General features: G+C 40.1%; 1 protein-coding gene across 3 annotated transcripts in view; it reads right to left on the bottom strand.

Moving 5' to 3' along the window:
• The window catches only part of SCFD1 (sec1 family domain containing 1), a 94623-nt gene extending 77244 nt beyond the window's left edge, over positions 1 to 17379 (bottom strand). Inside the window, exons 1-5 of one of the 3 annotated variants that reach the window (XR_009545357.1) lie at positions 17274 to 17379; positions 10947 to 11017; positions 7633 to 7721; positions 6359 to 6449; positions 2795 to 2917 (exon numbers count right to left, since the gene is read on the bottom strand). Coding sequence is in view for 2 of the 3 variants with exons in the window: in XM_007516836.3 (XP_007516898.1) it covers positions 2795 to 2917; positions 6359 to 6449; positions 7633 to 7721; positions 10947 to 11017; positions 17274 to 17316 (417 nt within the window). In the remaining variant the exon portion in view is untranslated. The remainder of the gene's footprint in view (positions 1 to 2794; positions 2918 to 6358; positions 6450 to 7632; positions 7722 to 10946; positions 11018 to 17273) is intronic. The other 2 variants (XM_007516836.3, XM_060175225.1) reach the window with 2 other exon arrangements.
• Positions 17380 to 26317: the final 8938 nt, after the last annotated feature.

Below are 26317 nucleotides of genomic sequence, written 5' to 3' on the forward strand. Positions count from 1 at the left end.
TGGTGATACAGTGTTGCAGGTGTTTCTGTCTTTCTTCCTCTCTATTTCCCCATTCCTCTTGATTTCTGGCTGTTTCTATCCATTAAATAAGCAGATAAAAAAATTAATCTACTAGTGTTAAAAATAGATACTACCATACTCAACAGCTAAAAGTTATAAAACATAGCAGATTGTGTCTTTGAGCTGGAATGATAAAATTAAAAAGGAATAAGGGTGGAGAGATATCTCAGTGCGCTAAGGCACAAGACTTATATAATTAAAAGCCCAGGTGGAATCCTCAACACTGTGACATGCCAGAAATGAGCAGTGATCTCAGTATCTTGTTCCCCCCCTCATCAAAACAAGTAAACTTTAAGATGATAATTTAAAGACCTGAACATATTAAAAATTAAAAGAGAACAGCTCAGAAGGTGGCTCAGCAAATACAGATTAGGACTTACATGCATGAGGACCTAGGAATGGGTAGGGAATGAATTTTAATTTTAAAGAAAAACCACAACTTAAATTTTTCTATTAATTTAACCACACATTCCTAAGAAATCACATTAACTAGGGGGCAGCATGGTGGTGCACCTGGTTGAGTACACCTGTTATAATGCACAAGGACCCAGGTTTGAACCCCAGTCCTCACCTGAGGGGGAAAGTGTTGCGAGCGGTAAAGCACTCTCTGTTTCTATCCCTCTCTATTACCCCCTTCCCTCTTGATTTCTCACTGTTTCTATCCAATAAATAAAGTTTAAAAAAAAATCTCTAAAAATTCAGAAATAACTAACTTTTTTCCACTGTGAAGACACATTTATTTATTTTGCCACCAGGATTATCACTGGAGCCTGTACTGTACCCAGTGGCCAGTTTTTCCTTAAAATAAATAAATAACGATAAAAAGAGAAATAGAATGGAGGGGGAGACACCTGCAGCCTGTTCCACTGCCTGTGAAGCCTCTCCCCTGCAGGTAGTCCAGGGATCTGAACTGGCGTGCTTGTACATGGTAACTTGTGTGCTCTGCCAGCTGCACTAGCCAGTCCCACTATGAGCTTTTATAAAGTGGTGAAAAGGTATACTAGGGTCTTAGAAATACAAATTGGTCAAGCCCCCAGCTCCCCACCTGCAGGGGAGTCGCTTCACAGGCAGTGAAGCAGGTCTGCAGGTGTCACTCTGTCTCTCTTCCCCTCTATCTCCCCCTTCTCTCTCAATTTCTCTCTGTCTCTATCCAATAACAAATAAAAAATAAGCTAAAAAATAATTTAAAAAAAGAAATACAAATTGGGAGAAAAATGAAAACTACTTGAAATATACTAAATTTAGTTAAAGGCATATGCTCAAAACCTCAAAAACTAATCAGATGCAGCAGTGGATCACATAATATAAAAGACTGAAAACTGTCAGTGAAAAGAAAACAGAAAGTAGTTATTCAATTCAACATTTCATTCAAAAAAAACCTGTTGTATTACCTTATTTATTTGATACAGACAGCCAGAAATCGAGAGGGAAGGAAGGGGGAGAAAGACAGGGAGAGAGACAGAGAGACACCTTTAGTACTGCTTCACAATTCACAAAGTTTCCTGCTGCAGGTGGGGACTGGGGACTCGAACCCCAGTCCTTGTGCACTGTAACATGTGTGGTGCTCAACTAGGTGTACCATCACCCAGCCCTTTGCCTTGTTCACTTTCTATCATTTTCCCCTTGTCTACTGTTCAAATCTAAGAGTAAAAGACAGAAAGCCAAAAGCAAGATAGTATTCTACAGATCCACTTGTAACTTAGCTGAAATGAACTAAACTGTCATTATGATGTAGAATTGTAGGCTTGTTGCAAATCTTATTTCTTATAATATACAGCAGTCTCTTTGGATTCTAAGAAAACATCTGGAAATAAGATAGTGACTAGTAATTACAAATGACAACTTATTATTTTTTAAATATTTAATTTATTTATTCCCTTTTGTTGCCCTTGTTGTTTTATTGTTGTAGTTATTATTGTTGTTGTCATTGTTGTTGGATAGGACAGAGAGAAATGGAGAGAGGAGGGGAAGACAGAGAGGAGGAGAGAAAGATAGACAATTGCAGACCTGCTTCACCGCCTGTGAAGCTACTCCCCTGCAGGTGGGGAGCCGGGGTTTGAACCATGACAACTTAAGTACTAGTTATGGCAACATAACTGTTGGATTATTTCTGAGTTGAACTATAAAGATTATACAAATTCCTTCTACAAGCAGAACTGACTATGCTTTTCATTTTTGTTTTTCAAAGTCATTACACAATAAGTTCCTTTAGTTTGCTTTATTCTAATTCAAGTTGAAGATAACATCAAGAACATTTTCTAAAATACTGAACACTTCTTAGGTTAGTCTGTCCCTTTGAAATTGACAGCTATATAGACTAATAAGGTTCAGAATATTATCAAATTTTACATAAACAAAACATCAAATTCTTTTTTTTTTTTTGCCTCCAGGTATCGGGTTGCTGGGACTCGGTGCCTGCACTATGAGCCCACTGCTCCTGTAGGCTATTTTTCTCTCTTTTGTTGCCCTTGTTTTATTGTTGTTACTATTTTGTAGTTGTTACTGTTGTTACTGCTGTCGTCACTGTTGGATAGAACAGAGAGAAATTGAGAGAGAAGGGGAAGACAAAAGAGGGGGAGAGAAAGATAGATACCTGCAGACCTGCTTCACTGCTTGTGAAATGACCCCCCACCCCCGGCAGGTGGGGAGCCAGGGGTCGAACTGGGATCCTTGAGCCAGTCCTTGCACTTTGCCAGCTGCTCCACCACCCAGCCCCAAAACATCAAATTCTTACCTTGGCTACCTGGGTGACTGCACTAGCAGCTAATGCTGCATTTGCAATATCTTCCAGTTTACTTCTTGAAATAGCAGAAATGAAATTTAAATAGTATGACTCATAGAGTTGATTTCGAAGATCCTATAAACATAATGGAAACCTTGTTCTTACTGGATGGTATAAAAGATTAAACACAAATGAACACCTTTTAGATTCTATAAAAGTAAGGTTTGGGAAGATACTATTTACTTATTTTACCAGCACACTACACTCAGCTATGGCTTATAATGGTGGGAGGGATTGACCTGCAACCTTGGAACTTCAGGTATTAAAGTCTTTTGTATAATTACTATGCTATCACCCAAACCAGATGTGTACTTAAAAGACCAATTATATAAGTAAAAATAAAAAGTATCCCAAAAGAATAAAACTATAAAGTACTGGTTACTTGCCTAGCAGATGATACGTATTTTAAATAGCTTTCTAGCATTAAAATTATATTATCAGGGAGTCGGGCAGTAGCACAGCAGGTTAAGCACAGGTGGCGCAAAGCAAGGACCAGCGTAAGGATCCCGGTTCAAACCCCCGGCTCCCCACCTGCAGGGGAGTCACTTCACAGGCGGTGAAGCAGGTCTGCAGGTGTCTTTCTCTCCCCTCTCTGTCTTCCCCTCCTCTCTCCATTTCTCTCTGTCCTAACCCAACAACAACGACATCAATAATAACTACAACAATAAAACAAGGGCAACAAAAGGGAATAAATAAATATATGTATTATATTATCAATTTCAGGTCATTATCAATTAAAATCTTGTTAATTACAACATGGGGATCCAGGGTTCAAACCTCTGTTCCCCACCTGCCGGGGAGAAGCTTCACAACTGGTGGGACAGTGCTGCAATTCTTTGGGTCCCCCCTCCTTCTCCTTGTCACTATCAGAAAAAGAAAGAAAGAAGTGGAGGAAGGGGGGAATGGCCACCAGGTTGTATGGCCGGCACTAAACTCCAACGAATACCATGGTCGCAAAAACAAAAAACATTGTACAAAGCTGCTCTAAAATATTTGCATTTTTGTGGGCTGGGTAGATAGCATAATGGTTATGCAAAAAGACTCTAATGCCTGAGGCTCCATAAGTCCAGGTTCAAACCCCACACTACAGTAAATCAGAGCTGAGGAGTGCTCTGATGTATTTAAAAAAAAAAAAAAATTTGTGTTTCTAATTGATTTATCTATAGTGAAAAACCTTAATTCTTGGCAGGTAATTACTTTCTACTGCTCTGGTCATACATAAATTACTTCCTTCGCTGTGCAAACAGTACTTTCAGTAACATGTTCCAGAAGTACTTCTTCTAAACCATTTAAAGACAGTATAATTTAAAATTGTAAAAATTCCTAATCAAATTTAGCTTTTAAAAAATTCTTTTGGGAGTCAAGCTGTAACGCAGCGGGTTAAGCGCACGTGGTGCAAAGCACAAGGACTAGCATAAGGATCCCAGTTCAAGCCCCTGGCTCCCCAACTGCAGGGGAGTCACTTCACAAGTGGTGAAGCAGGTCTGCAGGTGTCTTATCTTTCTCTCCCCGTTTTCCCTTCCTCTCTCCATTTCTCTCTGTCCAATCCAACAATAATAACTACAACAATAAAACAAGGGCAACAAAAGGGAATAAATATCTTTAAAAATTTGTTTACTATTATTATTTTTAATTGCCACTAGGGCTATCCCTGGGGGTGAGGGCCTGCATGATATATTCACTGCTCCAGGCCACAATCCCCTATTCCACTCCTCTCCACCCCCGATTTTTTTTTTTTTTAATGGGAATAACAGAAACAGGGGAGGGGGAGATAGAGGAGAAAAAAAGACAACTGCAAGCCCACTTCCTTCACTCGTGCACTCTTCATTGCTTCCCTTATGCTGGCTGGGGTGAGGGGGACTATAAATGATGCAATCACCTTGGAAATGTCTGTTGCTCATAGGGTTTTTTTAAAAAGTTATCATTGGATCCAGAAATTCTCCTTCCTATAAGAGTTTACAGACGTGAGAAATGAAAACAAGTCTACACAGAAATTTGTACAAAAATGTTCACAGTAACATTATCCATAGCAACCTAAATGGCAGAAGTAACTCAAATGCTCATTAGATGGCAGAAGGCTGGGGAAACAGCATAATGGTCATACATCAGACTTTCATGCTTGAGGCTCTGAGGTCCCAGGTTCAATCCCTAGCACCACGAGCCTGAACTGAGCAGTGCTCTGGGTTTTCTCCTCTCACACCCTTTGCTCACTAAAATAAATTAGTTTAAAAAATAGTAAAAGGTTAAACAAAATTTGGTTTACTGAGACAGTGGAATATCAACAACAAAGATACCTGGCATGTGGCAGACAGCACTAGCTACTTATTCAAAAACCATTTACACCCTCCTCATCAGTGCTCTAAGAACTGAGCTTTTGCTTGGGGTGGCAAGACTCTCATCTGACTATTTTTTAATTTATTTATTTATTAATGAGAAAGATAGGAGGAGAGAAAGAACCAGCCATCATGTGCTGCTGAGGATGGAACTCAGGACACCATGCTTGAGAGTCCAATGCTTTATCCACTGTGCCACCTCCTGGACCACTGAATATTAATTTTTTAGCCTCTCACTGCTGATTTTATTCATAGAGATACACAAAGTCTTCTGAGAGTTGCTGGGGAAGTTTAACCTTTCTGATCAAAATGAATAAACAGCTGCAACCATGAATAAGTAAGCAAGACAATGAAAACTGACAAACCAAACACAATAGTTCAGAAAAACAGAAATCTTGATTTTGAGGTTTTACTTTATAGAGTTGCAGTATTTGCTTCAACTTCTTAACTCCTACAATTTCTCTTATCTTAGCAAATTAAAATTATTTTTAAAGCGAATATAGTTTTTGTCCTTCAGAGTCAGACTCAGTCTTAATGTAATGCAAATATAAGTCAAAAGTTTTTTTTAATAGATTTTTTAAAAAATATTTATTTATTCTTCCCTTTTGTTGTTTTATTGTTGTAGTTATTGATGTCGTTGTTGTTGGATAGGACAGAGAGAAATGGAGAGAGGAGGTGAAGACAGAGAGGGAGACAGAAAGACACCTGCAGACCTGCTGCACCGCTTGTGAAGCGACTCCCCTGCAGGTGGGGAGCCGGGATCCTTACACCAGTCTTTGAGCTTTGCGCCACATGCGATTAACCCACTGTGCTACAGCCCGACTCCCAAGTCAAAAGTTTTTAAATCTTTCAGATTCAAGTAGGTGTATGAGAGGTAGTCTTGCCCTGCATGCATGGGGCGCTGGGTTCAGTTCCTGGACTCACATGAGAGCAATAAGGAGCACTCCATACAAGGTAGAAAAATCCATTCCTCCTCTCATTTAAAAAAACCCTGACTTCAAAAAATGTTTTTTGAGTATTTTCAGGTTACTTAAAATTCAATGGCAATCGCAAAAAAAAAAAAAAAAAAAAAATCAAAGTGGGAAACATTAAGGTAATTCCTGATTCTTCAACTGGACAGTTGGTAACTATTAGGAAAAAAGTCTGTCTCCACATTTTCCAAGAAAGTAGCAACTCCTATTACCTGGCACATTCTGTCTATATTCTCTTCAGTTGGCATCACGAAGTACACTGCAGGGACATCTGGAATAGGATCTCGATCTGAGTGCAAAAGCCTAGAAAACACAGAACACGAGACTTTTTTCTAGTCATTTATTTAAAAAGATCTTTTAAAGAGTATCCTCACATTAGGAGTTAACTAATTCAAGAATACTTTCGCTTTTTTTTTTTTTAATTATGAGGTGCTGGGGACTGAACCTGAGGAGACCTTTGGGGCTCTCAGGTTAAAGTTTAATGCACTCCTGCTACTCACTGCACTATCTCCCTGTCCCTGATTTTGTCATAAGAAATTACTTAACTGAGCTTTCTTCAGTGTTATTTCTCAGTATACCCCTAATCTCATCTTAGTTTCATTTTTCTACTCTAGTCAGCAGCATGATTTCAAATACCTCTGAGAGTCCAAAATTCTTTGTTAGAGCCAATATTCTCCTTGAATGACAACGAAAGTATTCTAGATCAATTTTATTTCTGTTTTTTCACAGAAATATGGTAGGGAAGAGGGTGTTCACCACTTGGGCCAACTTTTTCAGAGAAAGACAGACAGACCACAACACCTAAACTTCTTTCATGTGGTAGGGACCAGGCATGAACCTGAGTCACATATATGGCAAAGCAGGACTTTATCCAAATGAGCTATTTTGTCAGGCAACAAAGAGACATGACCAAAAATAAAATTTTTCAGGGGATGAGGAGGTGGCATCTTGCAGAGTGCACACTTTACCATGTACAAGGACCTGAGTTTGAATCCCCAGTCTCATGGGAGTACCTCTTTGGGAAGCTTCTCCAGTGATGAACAGTGCTATAGTGTCTCTCTGTTAACCTCTCACCTCTCACAATACATGGGAAGGAAGGAAAGGGAGAACGAAGAACCTAAAGAGTCTGATGAAAATGGAGAAATTGTACAACGACTCTGGTGGTCGCACCCCACCCACACCCCACATTTTCCCCCCCAGTACTATTCTTTCACAAAAGAGATTATAAGTCTGTAGGAGAAAAAAATAAAAGAATTTCAATTCTGAATTATAAAGCTTCAGACAGAGGACTAATTTTTAACTTCAGAAGTAAGGGCTGAATAAAACAAGATTAGGGGGAAATTTTATATGTTATACTATTTAAGTCCCATAAATTAAAATTAGTTTTTCTATAAATATCCTTTAATCTGATTTCAGAATGGCTAATGAAGTCTTTAATGATGTATTTGAAAGCAAATGCCATTACTAGAAATGATTCAAAACTCACAGGTGCAGCGTAATTCCCATATCTCTCAGTTCCTTCACAGATAGCAGAGGAGAGATGATATCTTGGCCAAATCGGTCATAAATGAGCACCTAGTAAACAAATACCAATGAACTAGTGACAGAAAACCTCAGGCATTAAAGTCTTTTGCTTAACCACTATGCTGTGTTATGATCCCCAGACAAAAGATCTGAGAACACACTGCAAATTCACATATATTTTCCTACCTAGTTTATGAATAACTTTTTAAAAATGAAAGCAAAAACTAACTTGAAACTAGTGTTAACAAATTCCATGACTATAGAGAAAATTTAGTGATTTAAAGCAGGTTAGCTCAATAAAATATTCATTTCAAAATCAAGTTTCTAGAGAGCATTGGTAGCCTTATTCTGTCACATGCAATTCCTGATGTTCTAAATATAATAAAGCTGACATCTTTCAGAATAGAAAACACTAACAGGGTCTTCTGATTCAAAATTAGTTTTATAGATACAACAAACAAAAGAGACATTGCAACTAGTAAGTACACTTGTTGTATGGAGCAGCAAACTGCTTAAAAACAAGTAGCTGTAAAAACACGACTTTACTGAATGCCAGGATTTCTTTAAGGGTAGTTGAAAATGTTTCTGGGGCGGGTGGTGGTGCACCTGGCTGAGCGCACATGTTATAATGCGCAAGGACCAGGTTCAATCCCCTGGTCCCCATTTGCAGGGGGAAAGCTTCACAAGTGGTGAAGCAGGGCTGCAGGTGTCTCTCTGTCTCTATCACCCCATTCCCTCTCGATTTCTACCCGTCTCTATCCAATAAATAAATAGATAATTTTTAAAAAATTAAAAGAAAAATGTTTCCACTCCAACCATAATAGGATGGATGATGAATACTTAAAAAAAAAAAAAAAAAAACCTTCCCTTTTCAAATCTTAATGTCGTATATTGCTAACACTGCGACATTAGAAATGATGTGTAGGGAAAGAATGTGACACACATATGTACCCAAGAAATTCTCAAGCTATCGAATTCAAAAGCTCAGGATAGGTCCTTGGGGAATGGAGGGAGGAGGACTAGGGATTATATAAAGGACACTCATGTCGTACCCATGGTGACTGGGAGGCAGAAGAACATATTATGTCAGTTTCTAAAGCACGAGGTTCAGAGTTTAATCCCTGGTATCACATGTGTCAAAGTGATGCTTTGGTTCTCTCACAAATAAGAATTGTTTGTTTGTTTGTTTAAAGATGCCTACAAATAAATAGGAAGACGGAACTGACAAAAATGATAATCTTAAATTGTAAATTCAATATTGATGTCTTTAATCACATTTAAAACTAATCCAAAGAATCTACAGACTCTCGAGTTTCGGGAGTCAGGCGGTAGCGTAGTAGGTTAAGCGCACGTGGCGCAAAGTGCAAGGACCCGAGTAAGGATCGCGGTTGAGCCCCCAGCTCCCCACCTGCAGGGGAGTCGCTTCACAGGCGGTGAAGCAGGTCTGCAGGTATCTTTCTCTCCCCCTCTATGTCTTCCCCTCTTCTCTCCATTTCTCTCTGTCCTATCCAACAACGACGACATCAATAACTACAACCACAATGAAAAACAAGGGCAACAAAAGGGAATAACTAAATAAATACTAAAAAAAGAAAAAAAAAAAAAAAGACTCGGACTGGGCGGTAGCGCAGCGGGTTAAGCACACGTGGTGCAAAGCGCGAGGTCCGGCTTAAGAATCCGAGTTCGAGCCCCCAGTTCCCCACCTGCAGGGGAGTTGCTTCACAGGCAGTGAGCAGGTCTGCAGGTCTTTCTCTCCTCTGTCTTCCCCTCCTCTCTCCATTTCTCTCTGTCCTATCTAATAACGATGACATCAATAACAACAACAATAACTACAACAACAATGAAACACAAGGGCAACAAAAGGGAAAATAATTATTTTTAAAAAGACTCGTTTTCAAAACACCTGAAGTTCTAGATCAAGTTAACTTAATTCTTACTAGGAGAGAGATATAAATTTAGTAAATTCAAACCTAATTATTAGTTCTCTGAATAAAGGTAAGAGAACACATGCAACTTACAATAAGGGAGTTCAGAGTAGGAGTTTTTAAAGATTCTCCAGCATATTACAAAGGAGAAAAATTACAGATTGCTTTCAGGTACAGTTATCACTTTTATGGGGTTTTTTTCCCCCTCTTCATACATTAATAAACTGGCATTCTGGTTTACAGATCATTTTCTCATAAGCTATGTAGGAAGTGTAAGAACTTGAGTTCAAGCCTCCAGTCCCCATCTGCAGGGGGGAAACTTAGCAAATGAAGAAGTGCTGCAGGTGTCTTTTGGTCCCTCTCTCTCTCTCTTTTAATTTAATTAATTTGCTTTTTGCTGCCACCAGTGCTTCCGGTGCCCACTTTTTCCTTTTTTTAATTACTTTTTTTTTTTCTTAGTGCAGAGAGAATCTGAAGGTGAAGGGGAAGCAGAGAGGGAGAGAGACAGAGACACACTGGCATATCTCCAATCCCCTTCAGATAATGTGTGCTCTCAACTGCATATGCAACCACCTGGTCCTTGCATCTCCCTCCTTCCTCTTGATTCACCTATCTATCCAATAAATCAAGGAGTATTTTCTAAGACATTTATAAAAATACAAATATAGGACTGAGTGATGGCCCACCAGCTTGAGCACACACATTACAATGTACAAGGGCCCAGGTTCAAGTCCCCTGTCTCTGCCTGCAAGGGAAAAGGCTTTACAAGTGGTGAAACAGTGCTGCAGATGTCTCTCCTCCTCTCTTCTATGTTCCCCTCCCCTCTTATTTTCTCTGTCCTATCTAACAAATAAATATGAATAAAATAAAATGAACTGGTCCCCCCTGAGCCTGATTAACTCTGAGTAAAATTCTAAGATCCAAATTCTGGACTTGCAAAAAGCTAAGAAACAAAACATACACCAGACTAGAGAGTAATCAACTGAGATTCAAAAGATAAGCTGAATTCCCTAAATGAAAATTACTATTGTCTATTATCATTTTATGAAACGTTTATAAAAAAAGATTTGGGACCAGGTGGTGCACCTGGTTGAGCGCACATATCACAATGCATAAGGACCAGGGTTCGAGCCCCTGGACCCCACCTGCAGGGGAAAAGCTTTGCAAGTGGTGAAGTGGGGCTGCAGGTGTCTATCTCCCCTCCTCCTCTCAATTTCTGCTGTCTCTATCCAAAAAAAAAAAAAAAATGTAAAAAGTTTTACATTAAGATGTCACGTTAAACAAAAATTATCCATGCGTTACAGTAAACCAAGAAAAAGGTAACAGTCCTCATTAAAAGAAACCCTCTTACCTTCCACACAGGTTCTCCAGTGCTGTTTTTAACATGCGGCACATTGAAATTCAGCATACGCTTCAAAGCCACTGAAAATTTAGAAAGTCAGTATATATTACTACTGCATTTAATGATTTCATCTCTCTCAACTGTATGTTACAGACTATCTCAAAAACAAATGTATAAAAGAGCTCTAGTAAAATTGATTAGTTAAATGGCCTGATAAGTAAAATGAGGGTTTGAGTTAGGTAAGATTATTCCATCACCAGCTAACTGGTACATTTAAGAAACTTTCTTTTTTAGTGGAACCAAAGCCTCACACAAGCAAAATTTCACCACCCTGGAACACTTTTTCATTTATATAGGCAGGAAGAGAACCACAGAACCAGAACTCTGTTACACAGCATATGTGGTGGTACACAAGGCAGTACAAGCACCCTTCCCAGATCCAAGAAAATATTCTAAAATACAACAGACATCTGTCACCAGGTGAAACTGAAAAATATGCAGAAGGAAGTCGTTTCCATTTCCCTTGATTATCATAAACCATAGTTTATATAAATGCAAAAAGGAAGTTTGTCAGTCATGAACTGCCTCAGTAGACTGGTACTATTTATTGTTCAGCTGAAAGCATAAACTAAGATAAGCCTTTCTTGTGACCAAGGAGGGAGACCAGAAGGTAAGGTGGAGGACATGCAGATGTGAGAACCTGGGTTTGATCATACAGGGAGCTCTGGTCTCTTTCTCAAATACAAATCTTAAATACCAAAAACAAACAAACAAAAATCTGTGAGATATTTGTTTTATACAGTAGGCTTATGTTTAATTATCCTATAGTACATTTTATGATTAATTTATCCTGTCAGATTAACTGAAAAGTTACACCGCTTGATATGTATCATCACAAAGTGGGGCAGTTTCTACTATAATCATGTAGGTTCCCAATGATATCCTTGGCAGAAAAAAGTGTCCATGGAAAACCAAGACTTTTCCATGGATACCGTTGTTGGTCAGTTACTTCCACCAAGAAGGCAATTTCTAAAATCACAGCAGTTACTCTATCAGGGTGGACCACGTCTGGCCCCTGTCATTTGGTCTGGCCCAGAACAAGGGAATCACAGGCACAACTTCAAATTCCAAAAATCTAGGAACTTTCCCATAGCAACACTGCGCAAACGTCTAAGGTGAGAATTTTGTATGCCCCACAAATGACGTCATAAATATCCAAATGGCCCATGGCAGAAAAAAATGCAGAGTCCCCTGATATGTTGTATTTTGTAGGTTTCTTTTTCTTTACTTTTATTTTTTGTAGAGCTGAACAGAAATAGAAGCATCACACTCCCAGATCTCAAACTATATTATAAGGCCATCATAATCAACACATAACACACTAATAACAAAATAAACAGAATACACACACACACACACCAAAAAAAAGTCTTGTTTCTAGAAACAGCTTTCATACTCTTAATACAGATCAACCAGGAAAAAAAGAAAAAAGAAAAACCAGACTAGGCTTCATGTGAGTATCTGGTGTATCATGTTCTCCAGAGCTAAGCCTTTGCTAAATGGAAAAGGCTAATATTATCAGATGTTCTACATCTGTCCTCACAGTTCCATTTAAGTGAGTTTCCCAACTCTGGGTCTTGGCTAACTCAATAAGAATTTGATCGTGGTCCAGGAGGTGACCCAATGGATAAGGCTTTGAACACTCAAGCATGAGGTCCCCAAGTTCAATCCCCAGCAGCACATGTATCAGAGCGATGTCTGGTTCTTTCTCTCCTATCATTTCTCATGAATAAATAAATTAAATAAAATACATATATACACACATATATAAAGAATTTGATGCAGTGTGAATACTACTAATAAAAATTCCTGTATTCGAATTATGTGTGAGAATGCAATGTTACTTTCATCCATTTCCCGAATCTTTAAATCACTGCTTTTAAAACTGAGATGACAAGGGGCTGGGTAGTGGTGCACCAGGTTGAGTGCATGTTACAGTGTGCAAGGACCTAGGTTCGAGCCCACAGTCCCCACCTGCAGGGGGAAAGTTTTGCAAGTGGTGAAGCAGTGTTGCAGGTCTCTCACCCTCTCTATCCCTCCCTTTCCTCTTGATTTGTCTCTATCCAATAAATAAATAAATAATTTTAAAAGTAACAACTTTTAAAAAAAAACAGACGACAGAGTAACCTTTTCTTACTTAATATCTACTTATTTATTGGATAGAAACTTAGAGAAGAGGTAAGGTGAAGATAGAAAGATAGACACCTACAGCCCTGCTTTACCACTTGTGAAGCTTCCCCCTGAGGGCCTGAACCCAGGTCCTTGCACATTGTAACATGTGCACTCCATCAGGTGTCACCACTGCCTGGCTCCCTAAAGTAACTTTCTTTATCAGCCCTAAATATCCTACTCCCCATCACAGACTTAACAAAATGTTACCCTTCTCCTGAACATTTTTTTTTCACTAATTTACTGAACAAATAGCATCAAATATATTTACTATTCATTCAGTAAATGCTTTATGGGTACCTACAACCTACTGGACACTGCTCTAGCTGTTGGCATTAAAGAGACTGGATAAAAGTTACATGTTTTCAAGAAACTTTCGTTCCATTGAGGGAGAAAAATGACAAAATTAGTAAAGCTCATGGTATTTGAGTTTATGATAAGTAATAATATATATATATATATATATATATATATATATATATATGAATAAGGAAGGTGTGGTCTGGGAGGTGGCGCAGTGGATAAAGCATAGGACTCTCAAGCATGAGGTCCTGAGTTCAATCCCCGGCAGCACATGTACCAGAGTGATGTCTGGTTCGTTCTCTCTCTCCTCCTATCTTTCTCATTAATAAATAAATAAGAAAAACAAAATAAAACAACAACAACAACAACAAAACCCACTGGTTCCTTTGTGGGAAAAAAAAAAGAATAAGGAAGATAAGAAAGGAGTTGGTTGTACTTTTAAATCATCAGAAAAGCCCTCCTGAGAAAGTAACATTTAAAGAAAGATTATGAAGACCTGAAGAGGGGGAGGATATGAGTCATGTAGATAATTTAAAATAATTTTACTACTTATTTTGGATAGAGACTGAGAAATTGAAAAGGTAGGTGGTGGTAGAGAGGGAGAGAAACAAAAAAGACAATGACAACACGACGTCACTGTTGATGAAGCTTCCCCATCCTTGCATTTGGTGACGGGGGGGGGGGGGGGGGGGGCTTGAATCAAGGGCCTTGTGTATTATAATATGTGTTCTCTACCAAGTGTGCACCAACCAGCCCCTTAAAAACATATTTTAGAAAGAGGAAATGAGACTCCATGCTGGGAAGATCCTGGTGTGTTTAAGGAAAGGGGAGAGTGTTATAGTGAGATCAGAAAGTTAAGTGGGTACCAGAGACACAGCCTTGAGAGCCACTGTTAAGAGTACTAGCTTTGAGGGCCAGGTGTTGGTGCAGTCAGTTGAGTGCACATGTTACCAAGTGAAAGAAGGGTCAAGCCCCTGGTCCTTACCTGCAGAGAGGAAGCTTCATGAGTGGAGCTGCAGGCATTTCTCTTTATATTCCCCACTCTATCTCCCCTTCCCGTCTCAATTTCTCTCTGTTCTATCAAATACAAAAATTGTATAAACGACCACTAGTTTTTACAACTGAATATGACAGTTGTTGCAAGATTTGAGCAAATATGTGACATCACTTTTTATATTGCCAGGAAAAAAAAATAATAAAGGGTAACATGGATTGATAAGCCTGACTGGAGGTGGTGTACTGCACCAAAGTAGAAGAGTCTGGGGTGGGGTGGGGGGAAAGTTCAAGTCCTGGGACATGATGGCAGAGGAGGACCTACTGGGGGTTGAATTATGTGGAAAGGTTATACATGTACAACATGTATTGTATTTTACTGTTGACTGTAAACCATTAATCCCCCAATAAAGAAATTAAGAAAAAGAAAGAAAGAAAAAGAAAGAAAAGCATGAAGGCCAAATAAGAGGTTATTATATAAACTCACTGTGGATTGGGCTTGGAAAATAGTAACAACAATGGTCAGGTTCCGTTTTATTCAGAGCAAATATGACAAGACTTATTGACAAATTTGATATGGGACATGAAAGACCAATGTGAAGAAAATTTTAAAGTTTATGACCTGAACAGTAAAGGAATTGAATAGCCATTAATTTATTTGGAATAGCTCGTGTTCAAAGGAGTGGTGTGCAAGCTAGAGAAATAAACCTGGGCATCATCAGTATAGAGATAATATCTAAAGATAGGAGGCTAAGACCTAGGTGGGGGCACACTTGGTGGAGTGCACATATTACTATGTCCAAGGACTGGGGTTCAAGCCTGTCTTCCACCTTCAGGGGGAAGCCTCAAGAGTGGTGAAGCCAAGTCTGCAGGTGTCTCTGGTTATCTTCCTCTCCCTTCTCATTTATCCCTGTCCTATCAAGTAAAGGGGAGGGGAAGAGAAAAAAAAAAAAAAAAAGGCCACCAGGTGTGGTGAGTTTGTTGTGCAGACACTGAGCCCAAGAACTTTCATAATGGAGAAAACTTTTTGAAGTGACCTATAAGAAATGAATAAAGATGCTTCAAAATAGTAAAGCAAAGGCCAAAACGCCAACTATTCTCTCTATACTTGTTTCTTCATCAGAAAAATAGATATAATACTCATTAATACTTTTAAGTAAAAGTTACTTAAAATAATGTCTGGTGGTGGTAAATTCTCAAAGGCATCAGCTATTATCTATCCAAATAGATAGCAAATTCATCTATATCCAGAATATTTAAAAATTATTCCCCAAACCATTCTCAGTAGTTATCAAAGAAATGTTTATTTCTACTTTTTAAAAAATATATATTTATTTATTGAATAGAGACAAAGAGAGCAAGAGAAATCAAGGGGCAGATAGCATAATGGTTATGCAAAGGGACTCTCATGCCTGAGACTCCAAAGTCCCAGGTTCAATCCCCTGCACCATAAGCCAGAGCTGAGCAATGCTCTAGTAAGAGAGAGAGAGAGAGAGAGAGAGGAAGGGAGGGTGGGAGAGATGGAGGGAGAGAGGGAGGGAGAGAGAGAGGGAGAAAGGGAAAGAGAGGGAGAGATTGTGATCAAGAAGGAATGGGAGATAGAAAGACTGAGAGAGACATACATCCCTGTTTTATCAGTCACAAAGCTTCTTCCCTGCAGGTGGGGACTGGAGGACCTGAACCCTGCTCCTTAAGCATTGTAACTGGAGCTCAAGCTGATGTGCTACCACATGATCCCTATTTCTACTTTAACACTTATTTCTCTGAAACAAGGACAAAACTGAACTAGTTAATTTGATGAATGATTTCATCTGGTATCATATTAAACTTGTATTAGGAAAAGGAAAATACAGCTCAGTGTACCCACTGTGTCATTGACTAGATTGGCATTTACTACTAATTTTTTCTTTGAATTCCCAATTAAGCACAGTCCAAATCCTTTCTGCAGGTGATATTAATTATAGCCAGACATCCCCCCGCCTATTCAGATTTACGTGCAAAAAGAGCACAGTCACAGGAAAGATTTTCCAAGTCTTCAATGCTTTCTTCTGTTAGCTTTTTTTTTGGGGGGGGGGGGCAGCCACCTTTCAAAAACAATTAGTTAACAGATATAAAACATTACTTTGGAGCTATCAGGTATAAAACAAGTTGTCATAAGTTAAACAAAATAAGGAAAAACAAAAAAAATCAAAGATCAGAGGAAGAAAAAGTTTATTTTCTCTTCCACTTTGCATAGCATAAATACAAGCTGTGCAACCAAAGATTACACTAATGCATAGCTTTAAAATACTAATGTGTCAGATAAAATGTAAAAGATACTGAATTCATTTAATTCTAGTAGGTTTTTCTCTTCGGGTATATCCAAACTACTGGTTCAACAACAACAAAACCCAGCAGAATGTAGACTGCTCTGGCAAGAACACCTAAAATTTGAAACTGGTGGGAGTGCCCAAAATGATCTTTCAATATCAAAACTTAAAAGAAACAGAGACCTCGTAGGCAGCAACAGAATGTGGGTGGAAGGAGGGCCAGAGACCAGTTCTTGTGACGGCTATTTGAGGTCAGCAGTAAAGCAACAAATACAGTTATACAGCAACTGGACCACCGCCCGAAGCCCCTTGCACCGCCTGAGTTGTCAAACTAAAGACACTTCTTTAAGAACTTAAATAGGAGGGGCTCTTGCCCCTCCAAGAATAGAACCTAGAGATCTGTTTCCCAGCTGCACTCATCGCTACTGAGTGAGGGCGACACATAGAGGTTCATGTCCCCAGAGCAAGCACAAAATCCAAGGAGAAGGGCATTAATAGGTACCTGTTTGTCTCTCTCGAATACTGCCTGCAGCAGCTGCCGCCATCTTGACTCCCAGAATTCACTGCCAGCTGCCGAGTGGCCCCCGTGGATGACGTGGCTGAGCCCGCCGCCCCGGAAGCAAAGCCCGACGGGGCGGAGCCTAGGGGCGTGACCTCGGGCTCTCTCCGCAAACTTGGAGGTGTAAATGGTATTATCAGAAAGGCTTGAATTGTTTCAGCTGGGGAGTGGTAGGACTCTTTATCCTAGCTCACCAAACAAACCACTTCTCTCAAATAGCCGCAGGTTTCAGGGTTGGGGCGTGATGGAGTGAGAATATTTGGAAAACTTCAGCATCACAGAACTCCAGTAAAAGCAACTCCTGGAACAATGCAGGAACTTAAATGCTGGCTCCCTCCTGTTTTTTCCCCTCAGTAGGAATGGTTTCCTTTTCACTCCCCTTTTCTGTAAAACGGGCGATTTTGAAGTTCTCCTCTTGCAAATCCTAGTCTCATGTGTGAAGTAGAATGGTCTAGTTTTATGATGTTTTTCCTACCGTGGACACAAGGACCTGTGGGTTGCAAAAATATTAGGTCCCCGCTCCTTTGCAGGAGAGGAGATAAAGTGGATATTGCTGGTGTTTTAATGGGCATTTGAAGCTAGGTGGTAGTAAATGTATCCAATATTAGTGCTTTATAATTTAGTCCACAGGTTTTTATTGGATGTCAAAAGTGAACGCACAATGATAAACTCATTTCACCTGTCCAATAGGATACTGCACTAGTTATTGAATATGTTCCTTCTGAAGCTGTACTAGATTTTGAAATGAAATTCGCCTTAAATTTGTTGGAAAACTTAACTTTCTTTCAAAATTATGTTAGAAATCACTTTAGCTTAACAACACCAATTTTTTATACAATACCAAGTTCTCTATTTCAGCAATAAAAATGCTTTTTAAACGAGGGCAAGGAGATTGCTCACCTGCCTTATCAAGCTCTAGACCATAGGTTCAATTCCCTACAAAGTTCCACTATCCATGGAGCTGTCGGTGCTGTTCCCATGTGGTATAAAGGACATGCACCAGGCCTCAGCATTGAATAAAAATAAACTAAATGTAAAACAGGTGATTTTATTTCTCACTAGGAAACGCCCTAGAACTGAACCCATACTCTTTCTTTTCTTGTATAAACTTTGTTTTTGATGTACAGTTGACGAATACTAAAATAAAGTATACATATACATCATGATTTCATATACATATATACTATGAAAGATATTCCCCATCTAGTTTTCACTTACATCACTTTGTATGTATTTATTTTTGGTGAAAGAACTTCTCCAGAAATGTCACTTAAACAATACAATATTACCAACAATACTTATGTTTTGCATCAGATACTAAGACCTTATTTATCTAATATTTAAAAGTTTGTTACTGTATTGTATGATTTATGTATAGGAGCTGAAAAAAAACTCAAGAAAGCAATAATAAAGCGGGTGGCCTAGCATATAATGCAGTAGATAAAGTGTTGGACCCTCAAGCATGAAGTGCTGAATTTGATCCCTGGCAATGCAGATGATAGAGTGATACTTTCCTCTCTCCTTTTTTTTTTTTTTAATATTTTTTAATATTTATTTTTCCCTTTTGCTGCCCTTTTTTTTTCATTGTTGTTGTAGTTATTATTGTTGTTATTGATGTCGTCATTGCAGGATAGGACAGAGAGAAATGGAGAGAGATGGGGAAGACGGGGAGAGAAAGATTAGACACCTGCAGACCTGCTTCACCGCCTGTGAAGTGACCCCCTGCAGGTGGGGAGTCGGGGGCTCAAACCGGGATCCTTATGCCGGTCCTTGCGCTTTGTCCTCTCTCCTTTCACACAATTCCCATTACCAGAATTCAGTATCTCATCCCCTCCCCTGATAGCTTTCCTATTCTTTAACCCTCTGGGAGTATGGACCCAAGGTCATTGTGGGATGCAGAAAGTGGAAGGTCTGGCTTCTGTCATTGCTTCCCTGCTAAACATGGCCCTTGACAGGTCGATCCATACTCCCAGCCTGTCTCTCTCTTTCCCTAGAGGGGAAGGGCTCTGGGGAAGCAGAGCTCCAGGACACATTGGTGGGGTTGTCTGTCCAGGGAAGTCTGGTTGGCATTATGCTAGCATTTGGAACCTGGTGGCTGAAAAGAGAGTTAACATGCAAAGCCAAACAAATTGTTGACTAATCATAGACCTAAAGGTTGGAATAGTGCAGATGAAGAGTTGGGGGGGGCCCTCCATTTTGTAGATAGCTAGTAGGCATATTTTAGTTATATTCCAAAGGGCCTGTGGCTATACTAGTGGGTTTTTTTTTTTTTTTTTGCCTGAGCCCAAGATCTGATATGCAGGTGGATCCTAATTATTGTCTGGGGAGGTGATGTCATGGCTAGAAAAAAAAAGGACCAGAAAACTGGATTAGGGAGAGAGTAGCTCCCAAATATGGGAAAGGTTTATAAATACTGTTGACTGCAACCTCCATCGATTTGATGTGATCTGGGGCCCATACTCAGCTTAGGAGCTATGTGATCTCTGCATCCCTAATAGATCAGAATTCACATTCTGTGGTCATAAGTAGGAACATTCCAGGCTGCCCCAATATCAGGACCCATCTTCCTCAGGTGTAGCATAGACTATATTGTCCAGCCTCCCTTAGGAGGATGGAACATTTTCTACCATTGTTGATCCAAGTTGAGGGCAAGGTCCTATGGGGGCCCACAAAGGGGTCTATTGTGTTGTTCCTGATAGGAATGGCAGATACCAATGGAGAGAGGGATTTATTTGAGATCTAGGCCCATCATATCTGTTTGGGAATCTCAGGACTCCCCAGATAGGGCCCCAGCTGATGGGGTGGCCTAAAAGTGACTACAGAGTCATCTTTAAAGTATGCCAGTCTCTTGCCTTTATTCAGCTTTTGCAGTCCTTGCTTTGATGAGGTTAGCTTTGGAGTGAGTTAGAGAATTGTAATAGGAAGTAGGTGAGGAGAGTATCTAAGTCTAAGTAGACACTATTTCATTATGAACTTGATACTGACTCACTACAGACTATTGTGTATTTTTGCTTGCAGGTATATATTTTGCCCTAATTTATGGATACATGTGAACATATGCTCTATCTTACAGGACCTGGTCTATATCTAGGTTTTGGGATTTTGTTAGGAAGTGAACCGCCTGGAATAGAATCAGAGAATACTATGAAAGGAAAGGTCTTATTGGAGTAATGAGGGTGAAGGGATGACATTCCATGCCTGATGTCTCTGGACACAGTCTGAATTGAAGCATGCTGAGGGGGTACTTGTGTTGATTATGTTAGGATTGGCAGATGGAATATCATCTGGTATGAGTTGAGAGAAGCATGCAGGAAAGTGAGCCCCACCCTGGAGTTTCCAGGACTGGGAGAAATATAGGCTCTAAAGAGAATGCGAGACGATCTTGCTGTCTTAGGATTTAAGAAGATAACAGATAGCTATTACTATAATCACATTATTTGGCAATTGGGTTACCTTTGAAATATCTCTTTGTTAGGATTTGCTGTATACACAACATCACCATAATTTTTTTGACATTATTTGCATATAGCTGTGCCACTGGTTGCTTCTGTTCTTCCTGGTCTAAGCTTTTAAGAGAGTCAGCATATCAAAGACTCAGCCTATGTATTACAAAGACTCAGTCTGTGATTTCAAAAGTTTGAGGCATTCAATTAATTTTCCCCTCTCATATTAATTAAATAGTGATTTATGTGACTACAAATTAATAGGAGTGTACATAAACACCATTCCCACCCACAAAAGATTGTGTCCCATTCCCCCCTCCCCACCCCTGGCCCCATGAAGCTGAACATCCACTCTCACCCTCAACCCAGGGTTTTTACTTGGTACCCTACTCCAAGACATGACAGTCCCTCCTCTAGCATTTTTACTTTTCTTTTTTTTTGCCTCCAGGGTTATCATTGGGAATCGGTACCTGCACTACAAATCCACTGTTTCTGGAGGCTACTTTTTCCCTTTCGTTGCCTTGTTTTATCTTTTTGTTATTAGTATTGTTGTTATTGCTGTCATTGTTGGATAGGACACAGAAATTGAGAGAGGGGAATTCAGAAGAGGGGTAGAGAAAGATAGACACCTGCAGACCTGCTTCACCGCCTATGGAGCGACCCCTTGCAGGTGGGGAGCTGGGGGCTGGAACCTGGATCCTTATGCTGGACCTTGCGCTCCACGTCATGTGCACTTAACCCACTGCACTACCCGCTGGCCCCCACTAACTTACTTTTCCTTTCCATGGAATATAAAATATTGTGGTCCAGGAGGTGGCGCAGTGGCTAAGGCACTAGACTCTCAAGCATGAGGTCCTGAGTTCAATCCCTGGCAGCACATGTACCAGAGTGATGTCTGGTTCTTTCTCTCCTATCTTTCTCATTAATAAATAAAATCTTTTAAAAAAATTAAAAAAAAAAAAAATAAAATATATATATACAGATCTTCCCAACTTTGAATAGCTCTTATTTGAGTACTTTCAAATGCAAGTCTTCTAACCATTCCAGTTCCATTGTACACTCGTTCCAAATATATTTTTTTATATTTTATATTTATTTATTTTCCCTTTTGTTGACCTTTTTATTATTGTTGTAGTTATTATTGTTGGTGTTATTGATGTCATTGTTGTTAGACAGGACAGAGAGAAATGGAGAGAGATGGGGAAGACAGAGGGGGAGACAAAGATATAGACAGCTGCAAGCCTGCTTCACCGCCTGTGAAGTGACTCCCCTGCAGGTAGGGAGCCGGGGGCTTGAACCAGGATCCTTATGCCAGTCCATGTGCTTTGCACCACATGCGCTTAATCCAATGCGCTACCGCCCGACTCCCACTCATTCCAAATATTATAAATGCCATTAATACAAAACACTAACCAAAGTCTAACACTCTAACAACATATAAATATACCTGGGGCCCTAGTCGGGGATTCCTGAGATTCCCAAACAGATATGATAGGCCTAAATCTCAAATAAATCCCTCTCTCCATTTTTATCGGCCATTCCTATCAGGAACAACACAATAGACCCCTTTGTGAGCCCCCATAGGACTTTGCACTCAACTTGGATCAACAATGGTAGAGAATGGGGAATCCGGTAGTAGTGCAGTGGGTTAAAGGACCTGAGTAAGGATCCTGGTTCCAAGCCTTGGCTCCCCACCTGCAGGGGAGTCCCTTCACAGACAGTGAAGCAGGTCTGCAGGTGTTTATCTTTTTCTCCCCCTCTCTGTCTTCCCCTCCTCTCTCCATTTCTCTCTGTCCTATCCAACAACTACAACATCAACAACAATAATAGCTACAACAATAAAAACAAGGGCAACAAAAAGGAAATATTTAAAGAAACAAAAGGGCAACAAAAGTGAATAAATAATAATAAATAATAATAAATCTCTACAATGGTAGAGAATGTTCCATCCTCCAAAGGGAGGCTGGACAATATAGTCTATACCACACCTGAGGAAGATGGGTCCTCATATTGGGGCAGCTTGTTCCTACTCATGACCATAGAATGTGAGTTGGGATCTACAGGGATTCAGAGGTCACAAAGGTTCCTAAGCTGAATATGGGCCTCAGATCAGATCAAATCAATGGGGTTTTTAGTCAACAATATTTATACACCTTTCCCATATTTGGGAGCTACTCTCTTCCCTGATCCAGCTTTCTGGTCCTTTTTCCAGCCATGATATCATCTCTCCAGACAATAACTTGGATCCACCTACATATCTACAAAATGGAGACCCCCAACTTTTCATCTGCACTATTCTAGCCTTTAGGTTCATGATTAGTCAACAATTAGTTTGACTTTATATGTTAACTCTCTTTTCAGCCACCAGGTTCCAGATGCTAACATGATGCCAACCAGACTTCCCAGGACAGACAACCCCACCAACGTGTTCTGGACCCCTGATTCCCCAGAGCCCCACCCCACTACAGAAAGAGAGAGACAGGCTGGGAGTATGGATCCACCTGTCAAGGGCCATGTTCAGGAGGGAAGCAATTACAGAAGCCAGACCTTCCACCTTCTGCACTCCATAATGATCTTGGGTCCATACTCCCAGAGAGTTAAAGAATAGGAAAGCTATCAAGGGAGGGGATGGGATACAGAGTTCTGGTGGTGGGAATTGTGTAGAGTTGTCCCCTCTTATCCTATGGTTTTATTAGTGTTTCCTTTTTATAAATAAAAAATTTAAAAATATATATAAAATGGCAAAAATTGTCCTCACAAGTGAGTGCTTATTGGGTGGATTACAGCTATATAAGAAAATACACCACTGAAAAACAGTGGTATTAAACAGTCTTCATTAGACGGAGGCTAAGTAGTTGTTATGCATTACTAGATTAAAAATAAACTATGGCCTCAGAGTGCTATTTTATTGTAGACGTTTATTTGACCACACCTATCTAAATTTCTGGCTTAATTTATTATATCAAATTATTGGTTAACATTAAAAAGATAGCTTTAACACAAATTATCTCAGATCAGCTCATTCAAGAGAGTCTTAGGTATCACCTAAAAATGATATTTTATTTACTTAGCCTGATGTATATATTATTTATGTTTTTTTTTTTCCTCCAGGGTTATTGCTGGGCTCGGTGCCTGCACCATGAATCCACCGCTCCTGGAGGCCATTTTTTCCCCTTTTTGTTGCCCTAGTTGTTGCAGCCTCGTTGCGATTATTATTGCCATTGTTGACGTTGCTTTGTTGTTTGATAGGACAGAGAGAAATGGAGAGAGGAGGGGAAGACAGAGAGAGAGGGGAGAGAAAGATAGACACCTGCAGACCTGTTTCACCACCCGTGAAGCGACTCCCCTGCAGGTGGGGAGCCGGGGGCTCGAACCCGGATCCTTACGCCGGTCCCTGCGCTTTGCGCCACGTGCACTTAACCCACTGGGCCACCCCCCGACTCCCATTATTTATGTTTTATTAGAACATTGCTCTCAGTTCTGGCTTATATGGTGGGGCTGGCAATTGAACCTGGGACCTCAGATCTCAGGCACGAAAAGGTTTTTTTTTTTTTTTTTTGCATAACTATTTTTTTGCAACCTCCCTGGCCCATCTCGATACACTTTAGAAAGTTAGGGGGTCGGGCGGTAGCGCAGTGGGTTAAGAGCACATGGTGTAGAGCTCAAGGACCAGCGTAAGGATACCGGTTCGAACCCCAGCTCCCCCCCTGCGGGGGGGCGGGGGGAGGTCGCTCCACGAGCAGTGAAGCAGGTTTGCGGGTGTCTGTCTTCCCCTCCTCTCTCCATTTCTCTCTATCCTATCCAACAACAGTGACATCAGTAACAACAATAACAACCACCACAACAAAAAAACAACAAGGGCAACAAAAGGGAAAAATATAGCCTCCAGGAGCAGTGGATTTGTGGTGCAGGCACCAAGCCCCGACAATAACCCTGGAGGTAAATAAAATAATAATAAGGTACTTAATTTAGTTTGTATAATCACATTGAGTGGCATAAGTATATGCTAGAAAACTTCATTGTGAGGGCCAGGCAGTGGCACACCTGGTTAACCACTCACATTACAGTAGTGCACAAGGACCTGGGTTCAAGTTCCTGCAGCCCACCTGCTGGGGGAAAGCTTCACAAGTGGTGAAGCAGGGCTGCAGATTTCTCTCTCCATTTCTATTCCCTCCTCCCCCTCTCAATTCCTCTATCTCTAACGAATAATAAATTAAAAAAAATACAACTTCATTGTGTGTGGTCATATCTGGAGGTATTTAAAAGGGAAAGGAGGGCAGACTGAGTTCATTACACCAAGCATAGGACCTGTATACAGTAGGTACTGGGATATGTTTGGAAACTGGAAGAGAGAGTGGTCATAATCACAAGTTTAAAAATGTATCTCTTGGGATTGGTGGTGACACACCTAGTAAAGCAGTTTATCATGCACAAAACCCCACAAACTCTACCCACCATCTGCAGGGAAGAAGCTTCACAAGTAGTGGATCTCTTTAGGAGTCGACAGGTGGTTCCCCCAGTAAAGAATACATGTAACCAGGGACAAGGACCCAGCTTTGAGCTCCAGTTGTGTGTGTGTGTGTGTGTGTGTGTGTGTGTGTGTGTGTGTGTGTGTGTGTATTGGTAGAGCTGTGTGTGTATTGCTGGGAGCAGAGTCCTGTAGACACAGAGGCCCATCGATAACCCTAATGTTAAAAAAAAAAAAAGCGTGAACTGTGACGATGAGTGGTGACACACCTAGTTGAGCGCACCTGTTACAATGTGCAAAGACCCAGGTTGAACTTCACTGGTCCCGACCTGCTGGGGAGACAGCTTCACAAATGGTAAAGCAGTGCTACAGGGTCTCTCTCTCTCTCTCTCTCCTTTCTTCCCCCTTCCCTTTTAATTTGTCCCCATCCAATAATGAATAAAAATACTTTTTAGAAATCACTTTACAGTCTGGGAGGTTGCACAGTATTGGACTGGCAAGCATGTAATCCTGAGTTTATGTCCCAGAACTGCATATGCCATTCTTCCCTCCCTCTCTAGCTTGTGAAATAAGATCTCCTCAAAACATTCCAAGTTTCCCTAAACTATATTTAATATACTTCAGTAATCCATCATAAAACATATTTTTATATGGGGGGGCAGCTAGCATAATGGTTATGCAAACACTCTCATGCCGGAGGCTCCAAAGTCCCAGGTTCAATCTCCCATACCAGCTGAACAGTGCTCTAGTTAAAAAATAAAAATAAAAAAAAGTATTTTTTATGTTTGGCACTGCTTTACTTAAATTATAACTCATAGTTTAATAGCTAGATGTAAAATAGTAATAATTACTTAAGAGTCATGCTTATAAGTAATACTCTTGGTTTGATAATTTTTTTTCCTTTTTTTTTTTTTTTCTTTCCTTCCAGGGTTATTGCTGGGGCTTGGTGCCTGCACTACAAATTCACTGCACCTGGAGGCTATTTCCTCCCTTTTTTTTTTTTTTTGTTACCTTTGTTGTTTATCCCTGTTGTTATTGCTGTCGTTGGATAGGATAGAGAGAAATAAGAGAAAGGA

Source organism: Erinaceus europaeus, chromosome 16, assembly GCF_950295315.1.
Source record: "Erinaceus europaeus chromosome 16, mEriEur2.1, whole genome shotgun sequence".
Classification (NCBI taxonomy): Eukaryota; Metazoa; Chordata; class Mammalia; order Eulipotyphla; family Erinaceidae; genus Erinaceus; species Erinaceus europaeus.